A 23,030-nucleotide genomic window follows, 5' to 3' on the forward strand; every position below is an offset into this window, starting at 1 on the left:
TGCCAGAATAATTTTCTCGAACAGCTTGCCCAGGATCGAGGTAAGGCTGACTGGCCTGTAGTTCCCCGGGTCCTCTTTTCTCCCCTTTTTGTAGATGGGAACCACGTTGGCCCTCTTCCAGTCCTCCGGCACCTCTCCAGAGCACCACAAGTGTTCATAAAGCCGTGCCAGGGGACTTGCAATGACCCCAGCGAGTTCCTTCAGGACTCTAGGGTGAAGATCATCTGGGCCGGCTGACTTCCTTTCAGTAGCTGGGGCCCCAAAACTGAACACAGTACTCCAGAGGTAACTTTGCCAGTGCTGAATAGAGGGGAATAATCACTTCCCTTGACCTGCTGTCAACATGTTTACCAATTCAGCCCAGTATGCCATTAGCCTTCTTTGTAACAAGGCCACATTGCTGGCGCATATTCAACTGGTTGTCCATTGTAACCCCCAGGTCCTCTTCTGCATAGTTGCTGCCCAGCCAGTCAGCCCCCAGCCTGTACTGGTGCATGGGATTGTTTCCTCCTAAGTGCAGGACTTTGCACTTGTCCTTGTAGAACCTCATGAGATTCCTTTTGGACCAATCCTCCAATTTGTCTAGGCCACTCTGAATCCTAGCTCTACCCTCCAGCGTATCTACAACTTCCCCCCACCAGCTTGCTGTCATATGCAGACTGGCTGAGGGTGCACTCTGTGCGATTTTCCAGGTCGTTGATGAAGATATTGAACAAAGCCGGCCCCAAGACTGACCCCTGGAGCACTCTACGTGATACTGGCTGCCAATTAGATATCGAGCCATTGATTACTACCCTCTCAGCCTGACAACCCAGCCCATTTTCTATCCACCTTACAGTCCATTCGTCCAGCCCATGCTTCCTTACCTTGCCTGCGAGAATATTGTGGGATGCCGTATCAAAGCCTTGCTAAAATCAAGGTATCTTATCCACTAGTCTCCCCGCATCCACAGAGCCAGTTATCTCATCATAGAAGGCAGTCAGGTTGCTCAGGCATGACTTGCCCATGGTGAATCCATGCCGACTTCCTAATCACTTCTCCTCCAGGTGCTTAGAAATGGATTCCTTGAGGATCTGCTCCATGATTTTTCCAGGGACTGAGGTGAGGCTGACTGGTCTGGAGTTCCCTGGATCCTCCTTTTTCCCTTTCTTAAATATGGGCACTATATTTGTCCTTTTCCAATCACCCTGAACCTTTCTGATTGCCATGAGTTTTCAAAGATGATGGACAGTGGCTCTGCAATCTCAGCAGCCAACTCCCTCAGCACCCTCGGGTGCATCCCATCTGGCCCCATGGATTTGTACATGTCCAGCTTTTCTAAATAGTCCCTAACCTATTCTTTCACCACTGTTGGCTGCTCACCTCAACCCCAAACTGTGCTGCCTGGTGCAGTAGTCTGGGTGCTGACCTTGCCTTGAAGACTGAGGTGAAAAAGGCATGGAGCACTTCGGCTTTTTCTGCATCCTCTGTCACTAGGTTGCCTCCTCCATTCAGTAAGGGACCCACACTTTCCCTGGTGCCCCTTTTGCTACCAATATACTTGTAGAAACCCTTCTTGTTACCCTTCACATCCCTTGCTAGCTGCAACTCCAGTTGCGCTTTGGACTTCCTGACTTCATCCCTGCATGCCTGAGCAATATTCCTATACTCCTCCCTAGTTGGTTGCCTAATAATAATAAGCTTCCTTTTTGTGATTTAGTTTACTGAAGAGTTCCCTGCCAATCCAAGCTGGTCTTCTGCCACACTTGCTAGTCTTTCTGCACATCAAGTTGGTTTGTTCCTGCACTTTCATTAAGGCTTCTTTTAAAATACAGACAGCTCTTCTGGACTCCTCTCCCCCTCATACTGGCTTCCCAGGGGGTCCTTCCCATGAATTCCCTGAGTGAGTCGAAGTTTGCTTTTCTGAAGTCCAGGGTCCTGACTCTGCTGCTCTCCATCCTTCCTTTCTTCAGAATCCTGAACTCAGTCATCTCATGGTTGCTGCTGCCCAAGCTGCCATTCGCTGCTACATTCCCCACCAATTTATCTTTGTTTGTAAGCAGCAGGTCCAGAAGAGCAGGGCCCCTGGCTGTCTGCTCCAGCACTTTCACCAGGAAGTTGCCTGCAACACTCACCAAATCTTTCTGTGCACTGCTGCATGGCCTTCCCAGCAGATGTCAGGGTGATTGAAGTCCCCCATGAAAACCAGGGCTTGTAATCGGGGAAACTTATGCCAGCTGTTTGAAGAAAGTATCATCCACTGCTACCTCCTTGTCTGGTGCTCTATAGCAGACACCCACTACAACATTGCCCTTGTTGTACTCTCTTCTAACCTTAACTTTTGACAGGCCTGTCTCTAGTTTCATACTGGAGCTCAGTCATATGGCTCTTTTACATAAAGTGCAACTCCTCCTCCTCCTCTCCCCTGTCTGTCCTTCCTGAACAGTTTGTACCCATCCATGACTGTACTGCAGTCATGTGAGCTCCCACCAAGTCTCTGCTATTCCAATCACGTCATAGTTCTGTGACTGTGCGAGGACTTCCAATTCTTCCTGCTTGTTTCTCAGGCTCTGTGCATTCACGTACAGGCACCGGAGTAACTCGTTGATTGCCCTGATTTCTCAGGAAGAATGAGAATGCTCCCCTGATGCCCCCTCCTCCTTGATCTTCCTCCAGGTTTCCTATTTCCCCACTTACCTGCAATATGTTCAGCCACTTACGGGTATTCTGTGCTGTCAGTATCCTGTCCAGCACTTGGTCTGGCATTGTGGGTAGGTAAAGTAGGTGACTGACTGCCTATTCTAGGAAGAAAAAAAAGTGAATTCGTAAATGTGAAAAAAATATTATTTATGCTGGTAAAATTGTTTTTTGGTTAAAATTGGTAAATTTTTGGTGTTACAGAATTTGCTGCTAGATATCAACAGGAAAAAGTGGGGTTTTCCTTTTGGATGAATCAGTCCCTGCTTTGTTTAGGAATGTTTAGATTGTCTTGTATTTGCATACATATATATTTCATGGGTGGTCATTAGTGATAGTAAATCACCATGGATGAAACTGAAAACAATAGTGGCAGTCATTTCCAAAAATAGGGAAATATTTCAGGACTAGTTTATTGCAAAAAGGAAGTGACCCAAATATTGCAACCCAAATAGTCCAAAAATTTCTGAAATGAGCTTTTTTGCTTCCAGTTGCTGCATTGCGATCTTCTAGTGGTGAATGTTCATCTAAGCAAAATGTCAGTATTCCAACTTTTGAAAGTAGCCTTGTTACTGAAGAAGGACCTATCAGGAAAAAAAGAAAGCCAGCAGGTTCAAAAGAAAAGAACAAGAAAAAAATGGAGGAATCTCCATCAATGGATTGGCTGTGTGTTTTTTTAGCAATAACAGCTAGATGTATTTGTACAATTATTCACGGAATACAGAGGAATCTGTAGATGAAGAAACTGAGAATTGATGCTTTGAAAGATCCTGCCTGATGGCTTTTTGTTTATGAATCTAGGCCAGTGCAAACACTGCAATAAATTCCTTTGTATACTAATGAAAGCAAATTAAATCTTTCCATTTTTACCTCGGCTTTCAAATGGACAACACAAACTTGTGAAGTGAGAGTAATTATTCTGCTCCGCTCTTAGATTGTGTGTGTTGCTTCGCAGACTATTTGTTTATAGAGACTTTCCTTTAGCCAAGAATGATGGACAGGGTTGGAAAAAAATGCCATGTAAAATATTCTTGTGAAACTTGAAACATTGGCAGATCATATGAAGAGGTATCAGCTGTGCACAGATGTTGAAATTAGACTGAAGCAAGATCAAATGATTGATAAAGAATACAAGTGCCAAAATAATTATTTGCTAGAATACTGGCAAGCTGTTTTGGAAAGGCTTTTTTGCTCTGATCAGACTATATGGCATAGAAACATTTCCCTCGATCAGTAGATAAGCTCTATTTATTCCATGATGGAAAATTTGGGGAATTTCTTGGGAATTGGGACCTTGTGATGAAACAAAATCTCCAGAAAATTACCTTGCTGGAATGAGTGTTATCTGAGCAAAAATATTCGAAGTAAAATTATTTCAAGTTGTTGGGAACATGATCAAAAAAGGAAATTATTTCTGCTGTGAGAGCTGCCAAGTATTATTCTGTTATCCTTGATGCACACAAATTTGCACAGACATTAATAAGCAAGAGTAGATGACGATTGTTAATTTGTTTCTGCAGAGGCAGCAGAAGAAAGAGAAGGCAGTGTAACAATTCAGGAACATTTCCTTGGGTTTGGAACGTGACATTGTTTAGACATCGGAATGACAGAATTTCTTTAACAGTTAAAAGAAGTGGGCAGCTCAGTTAGTGATCTGAGTGGCTGAGGCTAAATCAGTGGAGTAAATATAAGAGGCAAATGCAAGAGAATTCAGAAGAGATTTTTGGAACTCAATGAAAGCTATTATTATTATTATTATTATAATATTTTATTTTTTACTTGTGCAACATGTCCTGTGAGTGTGCACTTCGGGGCTCTGTAAGTTTTTACGTTGAAATTGTGATACCTTTTAAGTGTTTCAAAGTGTTTACATTGTTCTTGTAGCCTTGTTGCAGCACTGAGGCATGGTACAGACATGCGTTTTAAAATTTTTATATGAAACAAGATGGGAAAACTTAATTGACATGATCTGTATATTTTGTTACCAAGGTTTAGAAATCTATGGTATTTCAGTTTCCATTGCCGGTGAAATCTACAGGGACCCACAGGAACCAAAATTCAAATTGCTGGCTGAAAATATCTGAAGCTATAAATTCTTGTTGAATATTTTCATGTCACATGGTATACTTCAAGAAATTAATGTTGCAAATTAAATGCTTCAAGACATCACCTGGGTATCAAACAGACTGTGCATCAACTAAAAGTCTCAAAGAATTTATTTTTGAACTACTGCTCTTATACGGGAGTCACAGTTGTCCTGGGTAAGGCTAAGGAACTGGCTGATAAGCTGGATATCATGGCTAGTTTCCACAAGGAAAACAACAGTAGAAAGCAAAAAAAGAGACTGGTTATGAGGCCAGAAGTGAATAGTTACCTAATCCGAAAAAGAATAACACAGTCTTATTCCCTTGTTCTGTTTTGAATATTGCCTCGCAGTCACCAGAAGAAAGATTTTTACAAATTAAGGAGCACTGTAAGCTGATCGGTCCTTTGCATGCATCTCCAAACATCTACAATATCTAGCAAAGAATCACAACAGCAGTGCATAGTTGTAAGCAAAAATATTAGAAGATAGACATCCCGGTGAAGAGAGATCCTCTGACGCAAATTTATCTTTTGCAATGAACAATTTACTAGCAATAATTGAAGTCTGGAACATACCCAAAAGCTGTATCATAGTATCTGTGCAAAATTAAGCATTGCACTTGTTTCCAAATGTGTATCAGACACTCAGGATGTTATTGCCTGTATCTGTCGCAAGCAGAAAATACAGTTTTTCAGTCTGTAAGCTTATAAAACCATTTTTATTCTGTGATGGCTCATTTTTGTTTGTTGGATTTTGTTTTAATTTTGAATGAGACCCAAGGCAAGGAGAATATTGATCTGCAAGCTGCTGTCCCCGTGTTCACAGAAAGCAAAGCAAGAAAAGTGAAATTCAGTAAAGATGCTACCTACCAAATCTATGTGGAGAGAGGTTTTAAAAAAATTGTTCTTATGTTTCATTTTTCAAGTTCCTTCCTTTAAAAATGATAATGCAAACATGAAATAAACGAACGTGATAAATCTAATTATCTTCCTGTTTTATTGGAGAAACAAAAAGTACACAGGCAGATTCCTGCAAGGGCTACTCTTTTTGTAGTACCAGACAGCCCAAGATGCATTTATGTGCCATGTGTCAAAAGAAAAAAATACAATGGCTTCCTACACATGTGCTCAGGGTGTGGGGAGGGGACTTTTTTAATAGAGCAGATCCCAGACAGCCACTCTAATTAGAAAAACTCACTGTCATGTTTATTAGGCCCCTGCGTGTTTAAAAATGGCCGTGGGATGCTTTTATCTAAACCTCATTTCGCGAGGTTTAGGTAAATCGCCCCCATAGCCATTTGAAAATGCACAGGGGCTTAGTGCACAGGATGGTGGAGTATTCTTGTTTGAACACAGAGCAGATTTGATTAATAGATAAATCTGATTAGAACACAAATGAGCATGCGTATAGGCAACCAATGTAGATACAATGTAGATGGGAGAAGGGCAGTGTTTATGGCCCAGACTGGTTGAAGATGACCTCCGGGTCAACCCGAAATACCATTATAGACCTGCCCTCAGAGCCAAGAGTCATACAGGTTTGCTGCTTGTGCAGCATCTGTGCTCTAGTTGATCAGCGTGATGTAACAGGAGTCTGTACGTGACAGAACAACCGGTGAGAGCTCCACGATGACCACTGTTTCTTTTCTTTTCTCCTCCTCTTCTCCCCCCCTCCCCTCCAAGTTGTAAGCTAGCTATTCTGTATTATACATAATATTGTATAGCACATAGGTTGGACTGTTTATGAATAACAGTAGCAGGTCTTGAGGACCATGTTTAGAACTTCACAGAATTTTTCTGAAAGTTTTGCTCTAGAAAATTTTGAGAGATGCATCCCCAGGTTTAATTTGGTTTTATTTGAGCCAGGCAGAGAGAGAACAACCTTCCAGGAAACACAAAACCAGGAAATTCAAAGTTTCCAGAGTTTTTAAAATAAGATTAATGAATTGAATTTTTTCAAACTTGCAGAAGGGTTTGTCAAATCTTTTAGGCAGTTTTTATCTTATTAAAACTTAAGTCCATTCCTAATAAGGTCAGTAACATTGATTGTAGTCCACGGGTGGTATGGCTGATGCTGGGAGATGGGATTCCCTGATGTTAAATATGAAGGTAAAAGTGATCCGTTAGCAATACAGGTTTAACTAAAACTGTAAGCTGGGTTTTAACCACTGCCACTTGTAGTGGTATGTGGGATATAGGTGGCATATGGGATATAGGAGTTCAGTCTCTCTGAATAGGGCATATTGCTTTAAGAATGACAGTGATTAAAATTCTGTTTTGATGAGGAAATACAAGAATTGAAATATTTTCATTACGGACATTCATTCCGTCCTGTAGTGGATTTGTTTTGTTCCCTTAAGAGGCTGGACTATCCCCGGTGTCCCTTATCAGTAGGGACTTCTGGCTGCTCTTTCTAATATGACTCTAATCGCTTACCACAATCTAATCATTTTCCACAAAGGGGGCCATTTGTGTTATGTTTCTAACGAGAAATGTAATTGAAGTTAATGTATAGATAAAATAATCTGTTCAATCCTAATTTTGTGCTTGAGACAGCATGAACGATACATGCAATCACAGTGTGAACTGAAATTGGATTTTTATGCTTTGCAGTGCTGTTTTTCAAGGTGGCTAAGTTCACCTTTTTAAAACATTTTAGTCTGAACCACAGTTTGTCTCTTTAAAGAACAAGAAAAACCTTTTTTTTTGGGAATATACAATCCCCTAGAGAGCTATGACAAGGCAGTGATGGAGAAAAGTGATACTAACATATTTTTTGTGCCAGTATTGGACAGATTACTATTTACAATGGAATGTATCCGAATACCCTGGAGTGAAGAATGTTCGTTTTCCTGATGGTCTGATTTGGAAACCAGATATTCTTCTGTATAACAGGTAGGCATATATATATTTTAAAAGCAAATACCATTATTTCATCAGGATGTCTTAAGCACTGAGAGCTTTTATTCAGTGAACTGCAGGAACCAATCTGGTATTTACAACTGAGAAGCCCATACAGCAAGTTTAAGACTCCCCACTCTCTTATTTGAGTTGCATTAACAGGAAGTAAATACCTTTGCTAACTCCCCCTGTAAATCTGTTCCTTTTTATTGGCCATATTCCCTTCCCATTAGTCTTTGCTGTTGGGTTGAGGTCCTCTGGACTCTGGCTGTGCTTATTCACTTACACCTTGGGTTCCATTAGGGCCAGGTTGCCAGGAGGCCAGTTTCTGTTTCTTCTGTCTAGTGACTCTCTCTCTGGTCCTACACCCTACAAGAATTGCTAGAATCCAGTCTGAGGAACTGCTTTTATCTTCTGTAAATAATCAGGGTCTCTTTAGCAAGTAGGTAGGTAGTGGAATACATTGCTGACTGTGCAGTTCAGGGATTCGGGCTGGCACTGGTAGATCCTGTATTTGCCTCCTTGTATGCCAGTTCCCAGGATGGGACCCATTTAATTAGTTAGTAAATTACCATATTTACTTGAAACCAAGATGATTCCTGCCCCCCTCCCCCCTTCCCATCAGCATGGGCGGAAAAAAAAGCCTCATCTTGGATTAGAGTACCATTCAGCACATGTGGCGGCTCACCTTTGATTATGGCCTCAGACTCAGGGCTGAAGCTGGAACTGAGTTGCTGCCTGCCTGGGGCTGAGATGGCTCATTTGGTGGGGGAAGGGACATGTGGTTTGGGGAACCTGCAGCCTGCACTCCCCTTTCCTCCCTGTGCTTGTGCCTGTTTCCTCTCCCACCTCCCCATTTCCACTCCTGGCCCCTTTTACCTTCTGCTCTGACTCTGGTCTCTCCAGCCTTGACCTGGAAGTAGATTTATCTGGGAGTTGCTGCTGCTTCTCTGTGGCTGGGGAGGGCTGGGGCCAAGCTGCTGCTGACTCCCTTGGAGGAGCAGAGCTGTAGCAGGGAGTGGGGTGGGGCAGGCTGCAGGGAGTGGGGGTGCAGGTACAGGCATGGATGGGGAGGAAGCAGGGGGTAGAGGTACAAGCATGAGAGGGAGCAAGGGGCAGGATAACAGCAGGCAGGTGTCTGGCCCCTCACTCTTTGACACTCCATTTCCTGCCGCAGCCATGGGGAGGAAGGGCAGAGGCTGAATTTAAGATGACCTTCTCTAATTAGATTCTGTACATAGAAAATTACAACAAATTTATAATTTCCCATATAAAAAATCCAATTATTGGGGGGGTCACCTTAAATTTGAAGTCATTTTGTATTTGAGTAAATACAGTAATACCCTCAACAAAAATAAAGGGAAGGGGTGAAGCTTCTACGTGCAAGTGTTAACCAAGTTTCATAACATGCTGGTTTGCATGTTTAAAAACTGTTCTGTGCTGAGTATATGGGGGTGAAAAACAATTGAGGTGCTACAGCAAAGTTAGTTCAAGTGGAAGTTTTGTTAACTTGTTTGAGAGAACATTGTACCCTAAAATTATGACACTTTCTGAAAAACTAGACCTTTCCGCTGAGCTATTTACAGATTGTTGTTAGATGGATTCACCATAAACCTTAGGCAACTTTTAACTAAAAGGTTGCATTACCTTGTGGAGTTATGGTGGTAAGTCCAAGTCAGATTTGCATATTATTACATTTAAGATTTAATGCCAAGAATATCTTTTATTTGCAAATTGACTACAAATCCAACAGCTATCCAAAACAAGAGAAACACGGTTCACATGGTAAAAAATGGTATCATACTCCCATTCATCATGTAGAAGTCTCATTAGAATTTTTATTTAAAGACTGAGTATAGAATAAGTTCCTTAATCTAAAGTATTTTATTAATATAGGATCAGACGCATAGTCCTTTGGCAAACATCTGATGCTTTTACTTTGATTATTAAAAAAAATACTTCGTAGAACAGGAAGTTTAAACCTGGATTTATGAGTAAAATGTAATTCGCTGAGCAGGCAGCATCACAGTGTAACAAAACCCAAAGAATCCTTTCATCATTTGTCTGCCTGGTGAGTGTATTTGGCTATGTATGGTTATAAATAATAATATTCAGTTAATTTTTTTCAGGTTTGAGAATTAGAACAAATAGTCCATTCAAGCATGCCATTTAAGGAAGATTTTCTTCCATCACAAGGGATCAGTCTGAGATATTTTTTTGTTTATGTTCATCTTAACTATATGGATTTCTGGTGTATATCTAAGAGAGCAAATACATGTGAATTCTTGTTAATATTGCATATTAACAAACATATTAAGACATGTTCAGCCTCTGTTAAATTCATAGAATTGCACAGGGCAGAATTTGGTTTAGCAATATTCGACCCAACTTTTTAAAATTATGCTTCAATTTAGTGTTGTAAAAATAATTTGTTTCTCTTCACTAATATGGATAGCTTTTTGAGAGAGATTTTAACTAGGTTATACATAATATACTTCAAACCAGTGATATTGTTAAAATGAGATCACTTATGCATACCCATAATTGAAAACACAGCCCCAGAAATTCAGTTTGATGCTTAGAATAACAAACTGTTTAGCAAAATCTCAATTTTATGTATAACATCAATAGGATGTGTTACTGGCTACTTCTGTACCGCAGCACTCTGTAAAAGCATAGCTATGGATAAATGAGCAATTCATCTCTGAATACAGTAGAACCTAGATTCTTCATACATGGCTTGTTCATAACCTGCTTAATTTGCAAAGGGTTGTCAAAATGAGAAGGAATCGCTCAGCTATTTGCTGTGACATTTACTTCAAAGGGCACAACTTCTCTGAGCAGCTGGAGCTCGTCAGTGGTTTGGTGCAGCTGATCACAGAAGCAGCTCCCTTTGACATAAGAGCTATAGTAGTCAGGTGGCTCCTCTCTGCAGTTACTTGTTGAGGCTCTCATACCTGCAGCTGGCTTGCAAACCCCCATCTCTGTGGAGATTTTTTTAGGCACCTAACCCTACCAAGAGTCCGGGTGCTACTGATGTATCTACTTTCTTTGAGTACTATAGAGCTTTAACACTACATTGCAAAATAGTCACCAGGACAAAGTACCAATCAATGCTGTATTTTACATTAAACAATTATTTCCTGGATGATTTTGCCTCACTGTTGGAGAATTAATAGGCTAATGGCTGAATTCTGTTTATACTTTTGGGCACAAAGTTGCCTTTTTCAGGTTACCTGAAGAGTTCACTTTTGTAAGAAAGTTTTGTATGAAGTTTGTCCAAGATCTTGCTCAACTAGACAGTTGCTTCTCACATATTTCCTGGACCACCACAGCTCCAACTGCACTCCAGCTCTTCTAAAAACATACTTGGTAGCATCCACCTCTCAGCTACACTAAGATGCAGTCCCTTGTGGCTGTCCAGTGCCTTAGCTTCAAGAGCAAGGTTTCTTCATCCTGCCTAGTGTTTGGGATGCTGTGCTGTGGGAAGTTAAGGGCTCCCCATCAGTGGGAAGTGAGAGCCTAGGGCATGTATACACGAGCAGTAAGGCTGCTCTGATGAGCTGTAATTACAGTGTGTTGGAGCAGACTTGATTAATTGAGTCTGCTGGAGTGTGGTGATTACCATGCTCCAGCAGACTCCAGCGTCTCACGTATTAGTGCCCCCATGCTTAAAAATGGTGATGGGGGGACTTTAACTAAAGCTTGTTTGATGAGCTTTAGTTAAAGTGTCCCCACCACCGTTTTTAAGCATGGGGATGCTGATACACAAGATGCTTTGGGCAGTTTAACTAGGGCAGCTCTTGGAGCCTCTCTAATTAAAGCCCCTCTGACTCCTGGAGCATGTGTATAAATGCCCCTAGAACCTGGGTCTTTCTTGTTTTTAGGCAGGTAACTTAAAACACTCTGCTACTTAGCAAGAGGTGAGTATTGTTGTCACCATCATTGTTCAGTCTTAAACACTTGCCAACTGTATATTTTGGTGGTCCACAGTTAGTGGGGTGGAATGTTTCTGTGTGTTTATGACAAAGCTGAATCACAATAGAGTGTAAATGGACTTAGATGCCTGAAGGACAGAACTGAATTACTTAAAAGCATGAATGGTAAGGGCAGACTTGGTTGCCTAGGGTAAAACTGTAGGTGTATAAAAATCCTTTTAGGTGGATAATCACAATTCAAGCCTGTCCATGAGACAAAGCAGAATGTGGCTGGGTGACTAAGATCCCTATAGCCTGCATAAGGAGCATTTCTGTGTCTTAGTGCCATATAATTCTGCCCTAAATCTTTATTAAATAATATTTACCATAAAGAATGAACCGTAATCTTCAATTGTTTAAAAGTTGGCATCTGTGGACTATGAATATTTTTAATTTAATGTCTTAAGAGGAATATTTTAATTGGAGTTAAAAAATCTGCTGAGTATAAATAAAAGCTACCAATGTAAAGCTACCAGTGTAAATAAAAGCTCCCCTCCCAGAGTGCCAGGGAGGGGAAGAGAGGCATCAGCTTCCAGCCCATTCCCAAATAAGTTTAAAAAAAAAAAAGAAAGAAGAGAAAATGGGGGCTGGACTCGATGATCTTCCAAGGTCCCTTTCAGCCTTAATGTCTATGAATCTATGAATGTATTGTCTCTATTTGTTTCCCATAGGTCAAAATAATAAAAAAATCTTATCAAGTAAAACCTTCCCTGAAGCTCTCTTTCCCTCTGTTTTGGTGGCTGGTCACTATTGTGTGTTTACTGTATCTATTTACTCACATGTGCTGATGATAAATTGCATGTATGGGTATGCATTTCCACATTTCTTGTAGAATTAACAAGTAGGCCTGCATTTTTATGATTAGTAACTGATACAGGTTACTCAGCACTGCCTGTATGCATATGGCATCAGAGCTTTTCTCATTCGTATGAAAGCTGCTTCTGTTTCAATCTCTGTGGCTGCCTTTGCTCATATTGTGAATATATTTAGCAATATTTAATGGATGCCCTGAATGAAGGATGTGATTCATGTGCTTATTTTAGTACAGACTTTTTTCATATTACATCGGGGAAAAAAGGCTCCTATTGGTTGTCTTTATAACACAAAAATTGGAAAATGATAACAGCTCTGAGTGAGAAAAGCACAAAAGCATGTGCTTAAAGCACACACGCTGTCTTCAATGGGAATGGGCTTGATTTTAAGCCCTTAAGTGTTCAAGTAAATCGGAGGTGCCTTCCTGAGCCAGGGCTCAGGAGTTTGAGAGTTCCTGAGTTTCAGGGCTCATTGAGTTTGAAAGAGTTAACGGCTGAAACAAACACATGCTATGGATAACGGCCAGCCCCATACAGGTGCCCAAGTAATATTCCTCCTGTGATGCACTTGGTAGGAAGAACTGATCTGTGGAGCTGGGTAGCACAGGCATTATTCCATTAGAGCAATGAGCTGGATTCCTGGCTGTTTGCAGGTGATTGGGAGGGCCAGACTAATAACAAGGCCTTACTCCTATTCTTTTATATCAGCTTGTCAAACAGTTTGCTGTGGCTCTTCATCGGTGGTGGTGTTTTCTCTCTAGGAACTCCCTAGAAGGATGCTTTTTGGGGACTCTGGCTGGTCTGGCTTTTTCAGCACATTAGCAGGCACATAAGGTGTCTTCATTAGATTAGCATGTGTCAGCAAAGAGGAAATAATTTGGAAGTGGAACAAGAAGGAACCAAATAAAGCTGAAAGCCAGCACTGGGCGGTGTCCCTAGCAACTTTTCAAATAATTTATGAGGATGTGGATGTCAGTAATTAAAAGTGTGTGTTATTGCCCACAAAGTTGGCATGGCCTTTCCATCTGCTAGTGGTGGCCCTCATAGCTCATTTCTGCAGTGGAAAAATAAAGGGGTGAATAGGAGGTGATAATTTCTTTTCTACTACTTTTACGCATATTGTTTTCAACTCTTCTGTCATCGTATGCAAGAGAACACAGTGCTCAAAAAGACATATCCTGTGAGTTTCTTAGCTGTCAGTCTCAAGTGTAACAGAAAAACTGGTCTGTGTATATACTGTATGACAGCCAGGCAACCTTGCCTTGATGAAATCTTGAAATTGTCTTGTCTGTATCTGTTCATTGTCAATATTAGGGACTTTGTTTCAGCACAAGCAATATCCACAGCAGCAATGTTAATCTGTTTCATCTAGAGCCTACTTTGCATTTATAAAGATTCCTCAGTATTTTAGTGGCAGAAGATCTAATGTTGCCCTCAATCTGCCTGTCACTACTGGCATCCATGAGAGTTCCCCATGTGGCTAGAGACTGGGTATAGTCCTTTTCATTTTGTGTGGTTTTTGAACAATAAAAGATTGCCGACTTTAATTTAGACTTATGAGCAAAGGCTCTCAGTGTAGGCTTTCTCTTATAGCTTGCCTGTGGGATTTGAGGAGACATCCTACTCTCAGATTTCCGCACTTTGAGAAAGCAAACTGCTGAGCGCTTTTGCTGTAGCAAGTAGTATTCAGAATCTTTGTTGTCAGATGGAAAGTCATGCTCAATTTCAAGTGGCTTTAGCTGAGGAAGGGAGGACTTCTCATGGATTTCTAGCTTGTGGTGAATTATTTTGATAGCCTATTCCCAGTTCTTATTGTTACTTACTCTCAGAGACTGATTTCCTGTCCTTAGGCCCCACTGTTTGAGACAGATTTTTATCACCTAATATACCACATGTATATATCTTGTAATCATCACCTAAAGTACCACACAGCACAATAATATAGTCAAAATAAGAATAGCTCAACACTGCTGGGGTTTTTTTCTGTATTGTCTTCAGATAAACAATTCAGTGTCAGGCAGTAGAGTATGCAGTTTTGTTGGCAGTGAAGGATACCCCATAACTCTTGTGGCCAAGGGTCAGAGAGCTGTTGAACTGACTTATGTAAGGTGGTGAGCTGTAGTGCCATTTTGCACATTCATTTTGGGATGCGGCAACCTGGAAGTATATGCAATACAAATCAGAGCTGACCTTTGGGGGGTGGGTGACGTGGGTGACTGCCGGGGCACCAAGGTTGGGGGGATGCCTCACACTCTTCTGTGTGTCCGAAGATGGCTGATGAAGCCTATCCAGGATTAATAGACTCTACTGCAGCTTGGACACGTGTTTCCGTGTGGGGTGGGTTGGTCTGGATTGATTGGGTCCACAACATGCTGTTTCTGCTGCTCCTGCTTTTCCATCTCCTGTTGTTGTCATGGGGTTTCAGAGTACTGAGATCCCTGCAACAGACTCTTGCTTCATTTGGGCTGGTCCTGGGTGATGGTCTCCTATGAATTGCATCAGTGTTGCATTTTTTTAAGTTGGCCTTGAGGACATCCCTGAAGCGCTTTCTCTGTTCTCCTCTTGAGTGTACGCCTTGGCTGAGCTGGGAGAATAAAACTTGCTTTGGGAGTCTGGAGTCAGACATCTGGATATATGGCCAACCACATGAAGTTGATGTTGGATGATCATCGCCTCAATACTCGTAGTATTTGCTTGTTGGTGGTACTTATCCAACAACTTTGGATGTCTCCTGTATGTTGCCCATCGGTGGCGGGGAGACAAAATGGTGCCAAGTTTAAAATTACAGTTTTTGCTTACCTTCCAATCAGAAGTGAGCTGTAAGTGCAGCCCCTCACCAATCAGTGGGGGGGGGGGGAAGGGGGAGGCACGTGGTAGAACTTGTAAACTTAAAGGTGCTGCTGCAAACCCTATTTCTGCTCGAGTTGAAATTGGTTCAGTCATGGGCGACTGGTGCCTCCTGACGTGGGGGGGGGCACTAGTGGCTGAACGCCAACTGGAGGGGGGGAGGTCCCCCAGCAGTTGATTGCCAACCCTGGAGGTGCCAGTGGCAAAACCAGAAGTGCTGCTGGCGCTCCCCACTCTCCAGCTGGGAGTCAATCTCCCTCGCATCATCTATGGGTTCATCTTTGCAAGTTACTCTAAGCTGCAGAGATTAAACTGAGAAATAACTGGACAGACATTCACTTTTGATTAAGGAAATGCAGCCACATGCCTGCAGTAGCTCAGGCCAGAAGTCGGGGGGTGAGGGGGAGGGGCACTAGAGCATGGCTCTGGTACATAGCCAGCATGGGCTGTGTGTTTGCTGCTTCTTCCTGCTGCCCCTGGGGTCTCTAGGATTTGGAAGTCCAGAATCACAGCAGCAGGATGCTGCGGGGTTGCTCATCATTTCCTCTTCCTGCTTCCACGTGCCCCTGGGATTAGTAGTTCACAGTTGCAGCCTGCAGTAAGTTTTTTAGCAGGGCAGGGCAGCTCCATACTTGGGGGAAGGGAAGTTTAACCACCTTCCCTGGCCCCAGATCCCAGCTGGGATTTGCTTGGGTGGGGGGGGGGGCAGTCCCTGTCTCCCCCTACTCCCCCTAACCCATCTCTGCTGGAATAGACAGCACAGCCCAGCCCAGGGCTAGAAAGCATGCTGGGATGCCAGGGAACTGTGATTTAACTGGAACCAGGAAGGGGTCTGGAACAGAAGTTTCATAAAGTGGTTTGACCCAAATCAGTTAAGTCTGATAATATATTCAACCAGGTTTATCTTAAGCCAGTTTTAGCCATTTTGAAACTGGTTTATGTGCACTGAAATTCTGTTCTGTTACTGGTTTAAACGAGTTTCTGATTACTTAAACCAGTTTATGTGTAACTTCTGTCCCTAGCTAGTAAGACTAGATTTTGATCGTGGACATACCATTGTTAAAAAAGCAAACAAACCAAAAAAACCCCAACAAAACCCTGGAAGAAATTGATAAATTCACTAGAGTGTCATTGTATTTACACTGGTGTAATTAAGAACCTGGCCCACAGACCACTGTTTCTCTACATGGAGTGCTAAACCCTTAAATGGTATTCTGTGCTTTTAGCATCTCTGCAATGTCAAGTTGGCAGAACTTCAGCAATATAGCAGAACAAAAGAGCCGAATATAAGCTGTTGTCTCTCTTGTTATGTTCACTGCTTCTTACAGATGAGATCTGGTTAAATTGTTTATGGGGCCAAACAGTGGCTCTAGAGCATTTGTTCTCAATCATGTTAGACTTGAGGCACCCCTTGGAAAAATGCCAGCTCTTAGCTTTCGCTTGTTTCTAGACTGCGGGAAAATAATAGAGCAATTCTTCTGTTGCAAAGAACTCAAAGACAGAATGGTTTTGACACAATGGATTCTTTTTTGAAATTGCTGGGTTTATCTTGTGAATCATGTGTAGGTGTTTGCACCTCAAGTGGTGCTTGCATTGCTCAGAACCCCATAGCACTCTTAAAAGGATCTCATGGCACCCCATGGTGCTGTGGCACCCTGGTTGAGCATCACTGCTCTAGAGGGATAGAAGGAGTGTAGGGTCTTGGTGAATGCAGTTTGGTGATTTTGGAGGAAAAATATCTGGGTGCAGTATAACAAGGTACAGTGCCTGTTTTCTCCAGCACTATCTGGCTTTGACTTCAATGGGTACTGCAGAACGGCCTGGCTACTGCTCAGGATACAAAGCCCATAGCTAGTGCCCTTCTTCAGACAGTCTCCTAATGATATTTCTGAGTTACCTAGCTGCTAGCTCCATCTCATGTACTTATGTCAAACTGATTTGCCAGATTTGGAGTCAGAATGGAGGTTTCACTGAGTCAGATTGACAAGGTCTTTTGGAGGACTTTCACCCCTTCTGAAGTGCCAGGTATATGTCTCTTCTAGAGTCATCTGAGCATGTTTTAACCTAGATAAATTCATGCCACTGGAGTGGCAAGGGGTTGGTTGTATCCTTTGTTTCCCCTTCTCTTTATCTGTGGTATGAGGTAAAACTTGTTTAATAGCATGCTTTGTGCCTGTAGCATGAGAGAGACCAGATTTGATATTCTCAGTGTTGCCAACTCTTACAATTTTTGGCCCTGTTCTTAAAGTCTACGCTTCGGGAATGTGAAAAACTTAACTCTCTCTCTCTCAATATTATATATAGATATATATAGATATCTCTATATAGATAAAGATATATAGATAGATATAGATAAAAGAAATACTTAAGTTTTTCACAGTTTGGAAGCGTAGACTTTAAGAACAGCACCAAAAATCAGAAGAGTTGGCAACACTGTATTCTTATCCTTTTTAGCCCTCTTCCAATCCTGTATTCTTATGCAGTGCCTTTGGAAGTGCTAACTAGGCATCCACCCTTCCCACCATAGCAGCACTATTAAAACACTGAAGACTGGTACCTCTTTATCTTCTGGTCCTTTTCTGCAGTAGCTGTTGCTGGAGTTTCCGAACTAAGGGAAGACAATGCATCTGCTTTGTACATCTGTTTCCTTGCTCCTTATGTGCTAGATACGACACTCGTCTCTAATTCTGTGTCCGTGGAGATGACATGAACCTTTTGTTTTGCTGACAGCTTCTACTGAGATTTTTCTGTTTCCCTTCCCTGCCATATGTCTGCTGATTAAACACCTTGCTGTGTATAACAAGCACATTCTATCTTATCCCTTTCAGGAGCTTCTTTTATTTCAGTAAGTCCTATAGAGTAGTTGCATCCAATGTGTCAGTTGCAGTTACACTACTCCCCCATCCACTTGATCACTTTGATGATTAATGTCACTGTCACAGGTGTTTTTGAATCATAATATTGTTATAGCAGCACCAAGTGACAGGGTTTCTGTCAACCACCTGAGCGCTATTCTCTAGGGCTCACATTACTGCTCTGATTACCGTATGCTTGAGTGCTTCTCTCAATGGTGCATTTAATGTTAAATGACTTGGGACAAACTCTGCTACAGAGTTCACACTTCCTAATGTAACTGCCAGTTAAAATTAGCTGTTACTTCTGACTTAAGCATTACAATTAGTGCTTGAGTTTCCCACACATCAGCCTAGAAAGTCTTTGAGATGGTCCACTCTGTGTGCACAACATCATGTGACCTGAGCAGGTGTTTTCACAACATTAATTTTGCTTAATCTTTTTTTAACTGAAAAAAATGTTCTCTTGAGCATCTTTCCTTGGCTACATTTATTTAATAAAAGACAAACTTAATTGTGAGAATCTCACAATGTACTCATTCTTTTCCAAACTCCCACCAGTGCCTGCCAGATAAATTTAAATTTTCCAAAGAGGTTTTAGTGATGTATAAAACAATGAGCCACAGCACTTCGATCGAACATGCTACTGTACATCTGTGTATGATATCAGCAATTCCCATTTAATCAATAGATAAATACCAAAATACTTTTGAGGATTTATTCTTGGGTTCCCAAAATTGAACACACAGAATTAGAGAAGAGACCCCTTTTTGGAAAACTTGGAATACACTTCCTACTCCAGGTACAGGGTTTTTTTCTCTTTTGATACCTGTGGAGGTACCACTGATTCATAAAACTGGAAGTTTAACTTACCGCCTGATTTAGTTATAAACAGCACTTTAATAGTTGAAGTTTTTAGAATCCTGGCATGCGACAGGTATGCAGCAGTTATGCAGCAGTTTCTGATGCATGTAGTTATTGTGAAATTTTACCATTGGAAGTGTAAGTAAACTATAAGTTTACTGTAAGTAATAAGCTATATATTAAAACAAAGGCTTAATACTGTTAACTTTTTGCAATGTGAATGGGGTAGTTCAGTTATCACTGCTGTCTCATAATTACATGACATTTTTGAACATTTTCATTTACAGTATATTATCTATAACTGCACACTTAAAGAAGACATAAATAGACATCAGACTTTGTTCTCATTTTGATTTATGGTTATGTTAAATAATTCGCAGATTCTTACTCATGTTGACTGGCAACTTGGCTTGTCTACATGTGCAATTAATGCACAGCAATAAACTCCAGTGCATATTGCATTGGAATTTATTGCTCCTGGGTGCCATATTTAAACATGCACCTGGGACCACAGCACAGCATAGCATAAATTGTGCCGGGTTGGAACAGCCACAGCTGGGAGGGGCCAGGGTGGTCAGCCTGCCAGCTTGGGGCTGCTCTGACCCAGCTCAACATGCTGTGAAGGGGCTGGCTGGGGCACAAGGCTGCTCCAGTGCAGCACTAGCTGGCAGGCAGCCCCTGCACTGAAGCACCCTCATGCCCCACCAGCCGAGTCAGGGTCACATGTGCCTTGCTGTGCACTAAAGAACTCTGCTTTAGGATAGTACTTGTACAGTACTATCCTATAGTGGAGTGTATTAGTTTACTGCAGCCTAATAGGGCCGCATGCGTAGATGCTGAGACATTTACTGTGCAGCTAATTAGTCAGCTCTGTAGTAAACATCCCATGTAGATGTATCCATAGTAGCCTGGTGAAGGGCAACTTTAGGCTACTGTAATAAACTTCACTATCAGCTCGCTGTGCTACTGTATAATCTCTGCCAGGTTTTTATTAATAGTCACAATCCTCCATTTCTTCTTGAGTCTTCAAAAAGATTCATATCTTCTGGAGAGATTCATATCTTGTATCCCAAATAATTCAGCTGTTACATGAAGTACATTTCGTTTCAGCTTTTGCCCTGTTTCTTAGCTAATGGTGTGTTCTCTACGTTGAATGTTGATCAGGACTCACTTCAGTAGTCGTCTCTCAAGAAAAACACTCATTACCTTAATTGAGAACGTTTGCCTTTGTACAGGATCTGGGACTAGGCTTGCTAACATTACCTGGGGGTGGTAATGGCTTTTTATTGTTGTATAAAATAAGTTTAGAAGGTTTATTAGTGACACTGTTATTTCAAGCCCCAGCTGCTGCATGTTTTAATTCAGGATTTTCATCACACCATGTTAGTTAGGTCACATTTTCTTGCAAGAGCATTTTTTTCTTCATATAGTTTTCTTTTAGTGTTTTTAGTGTTTTTATTATTGAATAGGATAACACACATGCACTTATGTACATCAGTTCACCATGTATTGCAACTGTTTGAAGTGTTTGCTAGCTGTTACATAGGCCACTTTTCTAGGCCTTAAATCATGCCCTTGCACATCTCTTTTATGGGCTTGCTTCTACACTTGTCCTTCCCAGGTTACTACCTACTTCCTCTTTTCCCATAATCTCTTAGGCAGAGCTGACACTGGGTGGAACTAACTTGCATGTGAGGGGAGAATAGTCTGCTTTCTATGGCTCCCAGCATCACTCCATGACTATATATTGCTTCCCAATATGGTAAACCTACTATGGGTATGCTTTGTTAATACATTTTGTAGTCTCTGCACTGATGTGCGACTTTCACCCATCCAGTATTAACCACAATTACAGACATTTTGTAGTGCTAAATTGCCTGTTTATTTTTGTCTGCTACACAAATGGGATAACTGTATTTGAGCAATTGTGATTTTGGCTACTGGTTGTTCTCCTTTAGTTGTACATTCTCAAATTAAAAGAGGTTTGGAACGTTCCTTCCATCCCTTTTGCTGGCTGCTGTTGTATCTAACTGATGACATACACCACTTTCAAATGCATTGGAACATACACAAAATTATTTTGGGTGCAGCTCTGTATCCTTCATAGAGTACCTGGAAAAACAACTCTAGTAAACCAACAGCTGTGACTGGCACATGCAACAGGGGAGACACATTAATTTCTTTTACTGTGATTGAAGCTTATTGGGGTTTTTTGAGTATCTCCAGTGTGTTTACCCCAGCCTTGTTTAACGTCTAACAAGAATTATCTCCTCATTGGAAAGGCTGTCATTACAAGTTGACATGTGAACACCTCTCTCATATCCAGTCTCTGTAATGAAGCTTGAAGCTTCATTAGGAGAGGGTGCATTTTTAAAGTACTTAAATACACCTCATTTGAAGCCCTGCATTTCAAAAGGCAACTGGGAGCATAGTAGGAAACAAGGAGCCTAAGTACTCCTAGTTTCTGAACTCTGAAATCAAGATGGAAAATGGAACTTGGGTTCTTAATTACTTGTGAAAATTTTACTCTGTGCAAAATTCCCAGAGATGAGGCGCAGAGCCGTGGGAATAACCATTTCGTGTCTGGCTCGGCCTTCAGGTAGAGAAGGATTTAGAATCTGCACCACCAGCAAGTTAATATTCTTTTTTGCATTCTCCGTGCCAGTTTCCACTCTGTTAAGTATGTTCTTATGCTTCATGACAGTTTTTGTCTTACTAGCTAAACTGTTTTTTATCCATAGCCCTTACTCGTGTTGAAACCAATGCAGCTAGTTCTGTGAGTAAATAAGTAATAGAAGTTTTAAGTGTTGCAGAACTAGGTCTTCTTCCTTTAAAGTAGGTGAGCTACATCTTCTGCTTTCAGGACGCTGAAAACCCATTCTCTAACCAGGTTGCAGACTTTTGCACGTGAGTTGGTCCTCCTTACGTTGCAAAATCTAGCTTTGTATGAGAGCTTTAGTATGGGGAAGAAGTGCAACCAAATTTATTGCATCTGAGCACTCAGTTAACTGGTGAGGTTTTGAAAAATGAGTGAATATAGCTACTGTTTGCTTGGATTTGATCCTACTCTAAGAAGGAGCATACTGGAGAGAGATCTATTCTAGTCTGAGACATGCTTCAGTGAGAGGTCTCCATGGTGAAAAGGGGATAAACAAATTGCTGTGGGGACAGCATACAATGATATAAGATTATTATAGTGGGGAAAGAAGAAAACGTTTCAAGATGCGGTTTCTTTTTTCTCACATTTTGTATTTAGCAATAAAAAGGCCTGTACTAGAAAAGTTCACTTTCTCTCTACTTTTTACTCTACTTCATCTACTTGTCTTCTAATTTACTTTTACTAATTGGTGTCAGTTTCCTCTCTCCTTTCTGAATTTATCCTTCGGTGCATTTATTCAGGGTCATGAATATTGTACCTTCTCTCTATTTTAGATCCAAAGACTGTTTTTCTGATGCTGTTTTTGAAGTTAACTTGAAAATGACAGGATTCTAAACTGCTAATAGGCAGGAAGATCAGAGACTTCTCCATTTCAAATCATTCCACAGAAAAAAGATTTTGGATCATCCAAAGCACAGACTGGAGCTGATGATACTGCTTTAACTTACTTTCACTGTCACAGGAGAGCATGTGCATCCTTATCCAGGGATCCTGGTTTTCTCTGTTGAAAAATTGCAGATTATCTGACAACCCCCCCAAATCTGTTGTTAAAATTTTAAAAGCCCCCTGCAGCGCCCCCCCATATTGTTGGTGACCCTCACCGCCCCCACTACAGCCCCACACCCTACTTATACCTCTTGCCCCCCTACCCACAGCCCTTGCCCCCCAGCCCTGCCGGAGGGGCCCCCAGCTGCCAGGGCTATGGGGTCAGGGACCCAAGTCTGCAGCTCCTTGCCCCCAACGGCAGGCAGCTGCAGCAGAAACAGCATGGAGCCAGCTCCTCCACTGCTGCTGCCTGCTTGGGTGGGGGCAGGGCCAGCTCCTGGCTTCCTGCCCCCTCCCCCCCCCCCCCCCCCCC

General features: G+C 41.8%; 1 protein-coding gene across 1 annotated transcript in view; it reads left to right on the top strand.

The window, feature by feature from the left end:
• CHRFAM7A (CHRNA7 (exons 5-10) and FAM7A (exons A-E) fusion) overlaps positions 1-23,030 on the top strand; it is a 146,410-nt gene that overhangs the window by 96,143 nt on the left and 27,237 nt on the right. The window contains exon 4 of the mRNA XM_019504323.1: positions 7,547-7,656. Coding sequence (XP_019359868.1) covers positions 7,547-7,656 — 110 coding nt within the window. The remainder of the gene's footprint in view (positions 1-7,546; positions 7,657-23,030) is intronic.

Source organism: Gavialis gangeticus, unplaced genomic scaffold (genome assembly GCF_001723915.1).
Source record: "Gavialis gangeticus isolate Ggan-Ray unplaced genomic scaffold, GavGan_comp1, whole genome shotgun sequence".
Taxonomy (NCBI): domain Eukaryota; kingdom Metazoa; phylum Chordata; order Crocodylia; family Gavialidae; genus Gavialis; species Gavialis gangeticus.